The sequence below is a fragment of the Xylaria bambusicola genome (genome assembly GCF_022495145.1).
Source record: "Xylaria bambusicola strain CBS 139988 unplaced genomic scaffold F5B22scaffold_49, whole genome shotgun sequence".
Lineage (NCBI taxonomy): Eukaryota > Fungi > Ascomycota > Sordariomycetes > Xylariales > Xylariaceae > Xylaria > Xylaria bambusicola.
The window spans coordinates 122,455-133,716 of record NW_025953602.1 but is presented as its reverse complement, the minus strand read 5'-3'; the positions used below and the strand labels follow the sequence as shown (position 1 = coordinate 133,716).

The 11,262-nt window shown below is 48.4% G+C and overlaps 3 protein-coding genes across 3 annotated transcripts; 1 reads left to right on the top strand and 2 right to left on the bottom strand.

Annotated features, from left to right (window-relative positions):
• Positions 1–650: 650 nt before the first annotated feature.
• On the bottom strand, positions 651–4,078 carry F5B22DRAFT_403098 (uncharacterized protein). The gene is made up of 3 exons (XM_047971492.1): positions 3,857–4,078; positions 3,209–3,772; positions 651–3,128 (listed from the first exon to the last, which is right to left on the bottom strand). Exons 2-3 carry the CDS (start codon positions 3,712–3,714, stop codon positions 1,094–1,096), a joined length of 2,541 nt encoding a protein of 846 aa, XP_047827345.1. The 5' UTR covers positions 3,715–3,772; positions 3,857–4,078; the 3' UTR covers positions 651–1,093.
• A 1,618-nt stretch (positions 4,079–5,696) lies between these two features.
• F5B22DRAFT_659319 (uncharacterized protein) lies at positions 5,697–7,023 on the bottom strand (the record flags this gene model as incomplete). Its single annotated transcript, XM_047980192.1, has 2 exons — positions 5,697–6,604; positions 6,657–7,023. 2 exons carry the CDS (start codon positions 7,021–7,023, stop codon positions 5,967–5,969), a joined length of 1,005 nt encoding a protein of 334 aa, XP_047827344.1. The 3' UTR covers positions 5,697–5,966.
• A 355-nt stretch (positions 7,024–7,378) lies between these two features.
• On the top strand, positions 7,379–10,688 carry F5B22DRAFT_659315 (nucleolar protein 14; the record flags this gene model as incomplete). The annotated part of the gene is made up of 5 exons (XM_047980191.1): positions 7,379–7,669; positions 7,737–8,219; positions 8,280–9,141; positions 9,265–10,015; positions 10,088–10,688. 5 exons carry the CDS (start codon positions 7,379–7,381, stop codon positions 10,395–10,397), a joined length of 2,697 nt encoding a protein of 898 aa, XP_047827343.1. The 3' UTR covers positions 10,398–10,688.
• Between the last annotated feature and the right edge of the window lie 574 nt (positions 10,689–11,262).

The following is an 11,262-nucleotide window of genomic DNA, read 5'->3' as shown; positions in this document are numbered from 1 at the left end:
GACTTCCTGAAAATGTTCTAAAGGCTGCCGAGTAGGGAGGGTATAATTATAGGTCGACACTGCTATCTAGGTGGTGGATGCTAGGTTGAGTGATTCGGATACCGGTACATGGCTTGGTATCTACCCAGGTATTGGACAGTGGCAGGAGGATGAGCTGCGTAGGCCATGTACTCTAGGAATAGTTATGAGTGAAGGTAGGGTGCGACAAATGACGGTCCGGATGATGAGTGCAGGGAAGATGACTCTCTCGACTTGTAGCAGATGGCTTGAGCAAGACGCCGCCGCAGTGAGAGACAGTGTGTCGCCGGGTAACGAACCCATTTCGCACCTCACTTTCCTCTTGAACTTATTCTTCTTCTCTCTGACATCGGCAGCTGCTGTACAGGTCTCATCGGGTACCTATATTTCCCATTGGGTGAGAGCCGGTCCTAGGGCTCGCAACCTCTAGCAAGAACTGCCCGTCTTAGTACTTTGATTACATGTTTCAAAGAAGTCTTTGAGATAGAAACACAAAAGTCATACAAAATACAAAATGTCGATGTCGTGCTACAAACCCCCCGGACTCAACACATTTGCGCGACATCGGTTCTTGACCAAACGACGAGGTGAGCTTGAGACTCCTGGTTCGCATGTCTTATCTACGTTATATGGTAATTCTTGTAGATTCTTCTATCGCTTAGATTGAACGTATTATCCCAGTCTGCCCGTCACCTATAGTTACTCTAATTTCGTTGTGAATCTAGTTGCTGTAGCCAACACTGTGTTCACATTCACCTTTACTCATTTCTTACCACAAAATAGAATAATGCAGAATATTATTAAATGTTGACAATGATGATGATGATGATGACAATAATAACAATAATAACAATGACTATTCTGTGTGGTATCATCGCTTGCAAACAGTCATACCCATGGCCAATGATCCTGTCCAACGCCGAGAGAAGCCAACAATTACGATATGCGACTCATCCTATGTAGACTTATGTTCATCAACCGCTGTATGAAACGGTGGTCTCTTAATCAATTCCATCTTCTTCATGTTGGCCCTGCACTACTGTTAAGCAGTCAACTTGGCTGGGTGAGGGGGGATCTAAAACGCGTCTTCTAGAGGGCAATCAATACTGTCATGTCCGTCTCGTTCGCACATTGCGCACCACTTAGAAGGATCGACAATTCCGCTTTCTTTGCCCGCAAGGGGGCCAGAGTCCTGAGGATTAGGGAGAGTCCGCACTGAGACGGGCGCTGCTGCTAACGGAGTCTTGGATCTCATGGGTGATAATGGTCTTGGTAAGGCCTCCGCGTCCATGGGGACTTCCAAGTTCCGAAGGCCCTCGCGAACAGCGTCCTTGCCCGTTTTACTTGTTGGTTGATCATCATGGATAGGCCGACCTTGTTCATTTTGGCCACCAAACATATTGGTACAGGTGAGAATGTCATGCCCACTTGTCTCGCATATCTCACACCAGAGCGTGCTATTCTCGGTGGCCGAAGACAATGCGTCGCTTTCAGGCATAGGATCCAGAGTCGGATTACGCTTGTGTGTCTCCTCCGGTAATCGCACGTCGCGAGCTAGGACAACGGTTCCTTTAGAGTCACGGTAAGACGATCGATCTGCACTCCCGGTCGTCATGGAGCTTCCACGATGGTTGACAACACTTTTACGCCGTAACGTCTCGATTTCACGTTCGAGTTCCTCTTCCCTAGAGTTCTTTGTCTCTAGGAGCGCGCGTAGCTCATTAAGTTCCCGTTCTAACTTATCTTTAGGCATGCGATCGTCAGTAGAGTTATGTCGGGATTTGGCGAGCGAGGTGGTTCGCTGTGCCGGATTCGAAGTCTTTTCTAATGATTCAGAGCCAGGGATAGAATCTCTGCTAAGGGAATGAATGATAGCCTTGAGACCCCTGATCTCGTCTTCCTTCTGCTCTAAGTCCTTAAACATGGACGGACGCTCTTCCGCGTTGCTGGTCCCATTCATGGCGGCAGAGGCCTTCTCGCGCTCGCGTCGTAATTCAGTACGAGTCCGTTCAACTTCTCCACGCAGAAACTCAACCTCTCCCCTGGCCTCTGCTTCACCGCGGCGAGCATCCTCAAGTCCCTCTTCAAGCTCTTGAACAAGTTCCTCAAGTTGCTTTAATTGTTGTGCTACACTCTCGACGTCATTATGTTGCTCTTGCGCTTCTTGGACTTCCTGTTCTAGCTCTTGAATCTTTGCGTCGTAGACCCTTTGGGTTTCTGTGCTGGCCATCTCAAGAGTATCGATGGTACTTCGAAAATCAGCTCGATGTGTGTCAAATTCAGCTGTGAGCATGGCAATCTTCTCGTTTTTTTCACGCAACATAGCTCGAAGCTGAGACGTATCTTTACCGTCTAGACTACTTGATCGCATGCGTCCATTGTCGGATTGGTCTATTAGGACGGTGAGTTCAGAGAGACTGCTTTCCATCTCAGCCAATGCAGACGCCTGTTCTTTTAATTGCCTATCCCGATCCTCAAGTTGCAACTTGAGGCGCTCTACCTCCTCCTCGTTAGCATGATTAGCGCGGGATGCAGGACGTTTGAAGCCCATAGATGACGTTATGGACCCTATACTGCCGTTGGTCTTCCCATGTGTGCCAATAGTTGCAGGTGGAGGCATAGCATCGTCATCATCAAAGCTTGGTAAGGTCTGCCCCAATGCTGATGCACTTCTTGGAGCTATGCTCGGTTTTCTTTCTTGGCGCACAAGTTTATTTGGATCACCAGCTGTTCCCCGAACACTAGACGAGAATTTGGGGATACTCGGACTACCATATCGGGACGGTGGTTTTGCAGGAGTCGCAATTGTTGGCCGGGGAGCTGGTGTGAGTTGTAATTTGCGGACGGGCGAATCTGGCCGCGGCAATGACATTCTGGGACGTTTCCCCTGAGGACTTGGTGCCCGACCAGGTCCAACTGACTGGCTAAATTTTGGTAATGAAGGTGTTGGCGGTGTATGATTGGTGGTGTTTTGATTTGCGGCTCTCAGGCCAGCCAACGACATCCCTGATGGTGTCTGAGGGAAAGAAGGAGGCGAGTCCCGTTTGATTAACTTGTTGAGGGGGACAAAAATGCCGGACCCGGGAACAGAGGTAGCAAAGTATGAGACGCTGGTGTAATAAGAAGTGCTAGTTAGCCAGTGCGTCTTACTGGAGGGGTAGTGTTGGCACACGTAGAGCGAGCCACATACCCATCAACATCGCCGCTGTTCTTCCCGCGCAACGCGTACTCGGAGTGTAACTCAACCCCAGCAAAGACGCCCTTCCTACCCGCAACGGACCCAACAAACCGCACAGTTCCGACCATATTGCCGGGGACATCAACTTGTTCACCCACGGTGAAATCGTCCACAGGCGCCACACCTCTACCGGGGGTCAGAGGCGGCATTGGGGGCATCTTGCGCGCCGAGGTAGGTTCGTTCAAAACACTGTGTAGGGCGTAGCTCTCAGAGTCATCCGGAATCGAGGCGAGGGAGCCCGGGGTCAGGGCAGCCAGCGAAGCTTTACGCGCCAAAGAACCAGCAGCCGGAGTAAGTCGAGAATGGGCGGAATAAAGCGCGTTTAGATTGGGCGTCGACGCGGTTGCGATAGCACCAACGGAGGGTTTCTTGGTTGGGCGAGACAAGGTGGGCGGTTGCCTCTGCTGATAATGCAAGGAGGAAGAGGAGGAAGAGAGGGTTGCTCCCGACGACGCCATGGTGGGCAACTTTTCTCGTCTCGAGCCGTCCCAGGTTCGGGGCCAGCCAGGATAAGTGCTGTAACGTGGTGTCAGTACCTGGTACGGCCAACCTACGCTACGTCTGACTACGGCACACCACCTGCCCACCTACTGTACGTACTCGCAATAGCGCAACAGCGCAATAGGGGCCCGTGGTTGGCGCTTGGTTGGTCGCGGGAGCTGCTGAGAGATTCTGACAGGCGGCTTGTTTATTACCTATTTCCTACCTAAGGTTAGGTACCTCAGGCACTGGGACGCCCGTGTTGATTGGCCGATGGCGATGCGGTCCAATCGTCGTCGCTGTTTCGCCCGTCGGGCCCAGAAAAGGGTGTGACTAGAACGGGTAGTGGTTAGACTCGCGGGTCGCGTGGGACAACAGGTATAAGCGAAGCCCCGGACACAGAGTTGTCGTCGGTATGGCACTTACTGTGCAGATACAGTTTATTTTGCTGCAGAATAATTAAGCAGTTGAGGTTAGCTAGTTGTGCCGGCGATTCAGGGTGTTGAGTTACAAGGACAAAAAGAAAGAGAGAAAAAAAAAAAGAGGGCGGGGGAAAGACAGGGAGAGGGAAAAGGGAGCAAAAGGTACATAGTAGACAGCGTGCCAGGTTGAGACAAAGAACTTATGTATATATGTCAGAGATTTTAAGCACGACAGACCCAATAAGGTGGTGAAAGTGAAAGTAGAAGTAGATAGTCGTCAAATTCAACAATGTCAGATAGTTGATGCACTTTGGTTTTGGCTGGATTCCCTGGACCGATGAAGAGTTGGTATAGAGAAAGAAAATTACATACCTCAGCGCATACATACATACCTTAGGCTAGGTAGGGGTACACACACAGAGAATGGCTCTTTCTATGAAGAAATACATGGAGAACCACACCGCTCACTTCGTCAATGAGGATCGGCTTACCTTGACAATAAATAAATAGTAGTCGCCTAGGTGTTAGGGTTGTTCTTCCGTACCACTAATCTACCATACTACACGGAATACACCATCGCATCGCCACCCGGGATACCAACTATGACGCCCACTAGGGTAACAGGAAGTGAGCCCCTTACATTGTACCTTGCTCAATGGTTCGACAATCGTGACAAGCTGTTGAGCTGTGTTGGCGCTGCAGTAGCCAATGATGTAGCTAATCATACTACCTAGGTACCTGGGTAAGCTGCTTGCTGGCAGGGGTCCGTGAGCGTAGCAAACCATGAGGTGTGGCGAGCCCTGAGAAGCGCTATTGGTAGATTCTCATCCTATTTGACCAGCAGTAGAGACTACTAGGTGCCACTATCGCCGCTGTCTCAGTGCCTTCTTTGTTTACTTTCCAAAGAGGAAGAGGCAGAAGACTACGCGTTGACGCGAGTCACCATCACCTCCTGCGAGTTGCATGCATGCTGCATACATATGTACATACCGGTACCACCTATGTAGGTACGAAGTAGGTACCTAAGCCGGTCAAGCTCAGGCCATATACCTGCTTCTCATCTCAAGGCTGTATCCGGGTATATGGTATCAATATAATCGCTCATTTCTGCTTATGAGACAACGTTACCCTCATCCTCTCGCAGACATGCCGCAATATGGAAGGGATCATATACCACCACACTACAAGCAAAACCAGAGCAATGTGTCAGTGTCATCGTTGGAGAGCAGTGCTAATCGTTCTATTGTACCCCTGATCTACGGGTACTGAAGTGGGGGTTGCATTGGGCAGAACCTGAGCTTTGATAGCCAGGTGCGAGCATAGGTATCTAGATTTAAGAGTTCAGGGAATGCCTATTCCTCAAGGCATCGTTTATTTATGATGCTCCCATGGCCATCTGTTACTAATAGATAGAGAGGAACATTAGTTTCACAGGTCACGACGCAAGGAATAAGCCAGGCGAAACATCTGCATGTGTCCATCCCTGGAGTTCACTTTTTTTATACCTACCTAGGTGCTTACCAATATACTATTTACGTAGGTATACGGCGGGCGAGGTGAAATGCCTAGTGCGATTGTCGACAATGCATATCCTTTGGTCATTAACAGTTACAAAATCTTGAGACCCCCATATTGCCCACCTGCATTGTGCCTGCCTGGTACAGGGAAGGGTTCTCGATGTCGGGGCGAGGGCTTTTAGCATCGTAGAACGTGATATCCGTACCAATCTGCGACAGCTCATTGGGAAGTCTACCTGGCTGATCTCGCTAGTATGGCTATTGAGCGTCTGTCATCGCCGAGGCCATTTTTCAACTATTGGAGTCGTGTTCTCGCTCAATTATATCGCCGCGCCCTAATGAATGCGTTCCATCGTTCAAGACCATGGCTTCTCGGTGTCGTCTACGTAACCGTTGCTCTTCGACACTCTGATCATTCACCCGAGGTACGAGTTCAATCTGTGACGTCTCAACGACACTATCCTCCTCATTTGCCATACTAATCTCCAAGACAACCTTGATATTTGCAGATCGGTCTCTTTTGGGTTTCTTTGATTTCGTAGTTAATTTTGCTTTGACAAGCGCTTTCCGTCCGGCTTTACATGCCCTCAGGTGCAGGCATATGTCGCTAATCCTATTCTTCTTGCGATCCATATACATGGCGAAGTTTTTTCGTCTCGCCTCGTCCGTGTCGCCCCATGGCTGTTTGGCTAGCCACTTCTCAACGAATTGGGCTTCAACTAGTTTTACCACGCCATGGTGGTGGATTAATACTGAGACTAGTAAGAGGCAACGTTGTTCGCCTATGTCGCGCAGGAGATATTCATCGTAGAGGGGATCGTCGAGCACTTCATGCTCGACATCGTCAAGGCTTAATTCTAAGGATCGAACGATTGCATTATAACCTTTCGTAGTATTAAGTACACGTACCAACGAACTCCTATAGGAATCTGCAGACCCTTGTTAGCGAATGGAGATTGAACACGCAGGTAAAGCCCATACTGTCTTCTAGAGCAAAGGTAAGGGCGCGTAGGCTTCCCATCCGTTCATCATAGTCCCGGCGAGTGATACCCCAAAGCAAATCATTGATGGCTGACTGGTCATTTACGGCGCGACCAGCTACTATCCTGAGAGTCGTATCGCGTATGGCAAAATTATAATGATGCAGGAGTGTGTTTAGTGTGCTCAGCTTGAGTGAGTCTTCTGTGGCTTGTGTAATGTATTGCGTCTTGGGCTGTGCAGGCTGGATCTCGGCTTTGTCGCGTGAGTGCACAAGAATGGCGCGCATGGCAGCAATACAGCTTACTGTCGCTATGCCGAAGCCGACAGCGACGAGGCGCTCATCTCGCATGAAGGAGAAGAACCCCATGCTAATGGCATTTCTGTGCGGTAATAATAGACCGTACGCTTCGCATCGTGGTTCGAAACAAAGAGATGGGGGGCAAAGAAGAAGTCGATGTTAGGTGTGGTAATAGAGTAGGTAGATCATCGGCGCCGGTTCCATCTCTACTTACTAGAAAAAGATAAGTTAATGCACAATTACATAACCTACATAAGTAAGTAGGTACGTAGGTACATAGTACAGTAAGTTAGCGCAAGTGGGGCTATGCCGATAAGATAAGTTAACTCAAGCTCCATTAAAAAAGTTCGAAGTACCTCGCAAGCAAGGCATCGTGAGCCCCTCTAGACACCATCGACAATGCACAACCATTGAGAGTACGAGAATGCCTGGCTCCCAGCTTAAGAGGCTAAAGGCCTCTTTAAGAGAACAAGGCGTGATTGGCCCACAACAAAGCAAAAAACAGAGGCGAAAGGCTGCGCAGAATGGAAAAGTTAACACAAATAAACGGGCTGCCGCCCTAGAAAATATCCGAGACGAGTTTAACCCTTTTGATTTCAAGCACAACGCTCGAGGCCCAAAATTCCAAGTAACCAGCAATCGCCCGACGTTAGGAGATGCAGCTAAAGGGATTACGGGACGTCCAGGCGACGCGAAAGCCGTGGGCGAAGAGAGAGTATGTTTAAAATGCCCGGGTGGCAGGCCGAGGATGATGGTGTGCATAGCTAATAGAGATGCTGTAGCGGCGGCAAACACTCCTAGTGGAGATGAATCGAAGGAACAAGACCGGCGGCATACGCGACCAACGTTTTGGTGAAAACGACGCCTCGATGACTTACGAGGAGAAAATGGCCCAGCGTTTCATGAGGGAGAAACAAACCCACCACAAAGCCTCCATATTTGATCTTGAAGATGACGAGCCTATGGATGGACTAACCCATATGGGCAAATCTCTATCTTTTCCCGATAAAGACGATTTTGAAGAATTAGATCTCCTCGACATCCAGGAGAGTGATTCTGACAAAGATTCAACTGCCGATTCGCGCGGCCTAAAGCGAATTCGAGAGTCAGAAGATGTAGAAGAGCAGGGTGGCCCAAGTGTCGAAGGAGAACCAGAAAGGAAAAAAACGAAACAAGAGATATATAAGGAAATTATTGCAAAGTCTAAACTGCACAAAGCCGAGAGACAAGCACAGAAAGACGCCGACGAGGATCTGAGAGAAGAGGTAAGCTATTTAAATCGCATCTTCACACGTTACAAACACTAAATGTAAATTCCTTGGCAGCTCGACAAAGAGCTTTCTGGTATCCAAGCTCTTCTGTTTCAGAAACCTAAATCGATTAGCGGTGAACACGATGAAACACTTACCAAACCAGACGAATCTGGTAGAGAAAAAATGGAGCGCGACTACGATATGCGGTTACGACAACTCGCTATGGATAGGAGAGCGAAACCTTCAGACAGGACACTAACAGAAGAAGAGATTGCTCAACGAGATGTTGAAAAACTGAAAGAAGTAGAAGATAAGCGGCAAAAAAGAATGCGAGGCGAGCTCAGTGATGGCGAGGATGAAGAAGAAGAAAAAGACGTTCGTGATACTCAGTCAAATGCAACTAAACCAACTTGGCAGGACGAAGATGAGGAGGAAGATTTCAGGCTTGGCTCTGGAATCCGCACTCGGCCTACCGCGACAGAGCTTGGCTTTGATGACGAAGACGATTTCATTGTAGAAGATGATTTGCTGGCAAGTGGATCAGACTTGGAGCCCATTGAATCTGAAGATGAGGATTCATCTGTGGAAGAGGACGAGGATGATGAAGAAGACGAATTTACGAAAGGTCTTCTTAATGAGACGGAATCCCAGGATCCAGCTTTATCGAAAGAATCCAATAATTCGAAGAATCCACCGAATAAAATTAACAACTGTCCCGAAACCCTGGAACAGCTTTTGGATATATCGCGTGCTCTGTCGCCAGAGCAGATTCCGATACTTATCCAGAAGATCCGCATATTGTACCACCCGAAACTGGCCAGCGAAAATAAAACAAGACTAGCGGCCTTCTCTCGTGTGCTTGTTCAGTATCTTTTTCATCTATCAAATACAGCAAGTCCCTTGCTGTGGGCATCTCTTGAGAGTATAATACGGCGTAAGTGTAGTACTTCAAAACTTCTACGAGTTCTGTTTCTGTTTACATTTCTATCTCGGTCCTCGCTGATATTTGGTACCCCATAACCCATGAGATCTCGGATACTAACCTTGTCTGTTGCAGATCTCCATTCACTCGCAAAGTCATTCCCTGTCGATATTTCAGAAGGATTTCGCTCTCAAATAAACAACTTTGCAACCAGATGCCTTAGTCCTACTCTAGGAGACATGGTGATCCTCGTGGCTGTTGGAACAATTTTCCCGCCCAGTGACGCTTTTCATCCCGTCATCACGCCCGCAATGTTACTAATCACCCGGTACTTGGGCCAGAAGATACCTAAGACTACCACAGACTTTGTCCAGGGGGTTTTTATGGGTTCTCTAGTGCTGCAATATCAGAAACTATCACAGAGATATTGTCCAGAATTCATGAACTTTTCTCTTAATACATTGGCCTCTCTTGCGCCGTCTCAAGCAATAAAAAGGAAAGGCAACTTTCCTCAACATGAACCTGTTTCAGGCATGCGCATTGCAGGCGCCAGTAAGATCGGGGTTCGGAAACTCAAAGCCACAGACTGCGTAACGGAACCTACCTCAGAGCAGCTAGGTTTATCAATAAGGGTCGCCACCTTGGATACGACTATCCAATTGCTAGATACAGCTACACAATTGTACGCCAACAAGCCTGCGTTCATTGAAACATTCGAACCAGTCCTCTTCACGCTTCGTCATCTGACAAAAAGTTCATGCAAACCACACCTCCCCATGGTCTTGATTGATCGCGTTGTGAGGCTACAAACAAAACTTCAAACTATGCTTGCCATATCTCAACTAGCTCGACGGCCACTCGAACTGCATCATCATCGTCCCCTAGCGTAAGTCTGAGTGCTTCCCTCAGTGTAATCGCAGAACCAAGAATAGCGCAAAGTGCTAATAGTATACCATAGTATTAAGTCAGCAGTTCCCAAGTTCGAAGATCAATTTGATCCTGACAGGCATTATGACGCCGACAAGGACCGAGCCGAGTTGGCCAAGCTTAAGGCAGAGCATAAGAAAGAGCGCAAGGGTGCCATGCGGGAGCTACGGAAAGACGCCAACTTTATGGCTCGTGAGAAGCTTAGAATGAAGAAGCAGAAGGATGCTGCATATGAAAAGAAATACAAGAGGCTTGTAGCCGAGATTCAGGGAGAGGAGGGACGAGAAGCAAACGCCTATGAACGAGAAAAGCAGGCAAGGAAGCGAGCAGCGAAGAGATAAGGCTAACTTTCACCGCATATGCATCCCTTCGCGAACATTAGCCTATCATATTTTTATGAATCTTGCTAGACTGCCTGAAAAAGGTACCACAAATAAATATATAATCAATATTCCCAATGTTCAGAATTAAGAAGGGGTGAACTAGTCACTAATACCATTTTCCCGTCTTATTTTAATATCCACGGTTAGAGGGACGTAAGACGCATATCTGTAGAGATATTAGCCTTAAATAATCGGCATAGGTATCAATCTCAGACGCACTCTTCGTAAACCCCTGTATCAGAGGTATTTAGATCCATCTGCTAATCATGTGATGGCCAATAGGTTCTGGCGAATGGGCCCGAACAAAAGAGGCGCAAGTATTGTACTATCCCGCGAAGAGCTTTCTGTCGGTATTGTCAAAGAGTGTCCCTTGACGGCCATGTTCGACAGCGCAGCCTAACTCTCAACCTCTTCCAAGCCATGATTCCCAGTAACGTGACACGCGAGCCACCTCGTTGTTGATAGCTCTGCTCCGTCCTCTTCATCTTCGGGCCCAAAGCTCCAATCTTGTATCTTTGCTCTTTCTCTCCACATCCCTCTTATTTTGTTCTCGGATACCATCGCACCCGCTGAATTATAGGCTCGGCTTGCCGATGTTCATCTCGATCGTTTGATGGCGGGTGTCCTGCTGCCACAGCTCCTTTGAATTCTGCTCGGCGTACTCGGAGGCCATCGAAGGCTTTCTGTCGCTGGGCACCACTCACACATCCATCCAGTCCCCTGCTTTCAGCTGCGTCTTGCGCAATCATGTAGGCTTCAGCAAACAAGAAGTACGCTCAACCCGCTCAAAAACTTGGTTGAAAGTCTGCCGAGACTTGCGTCT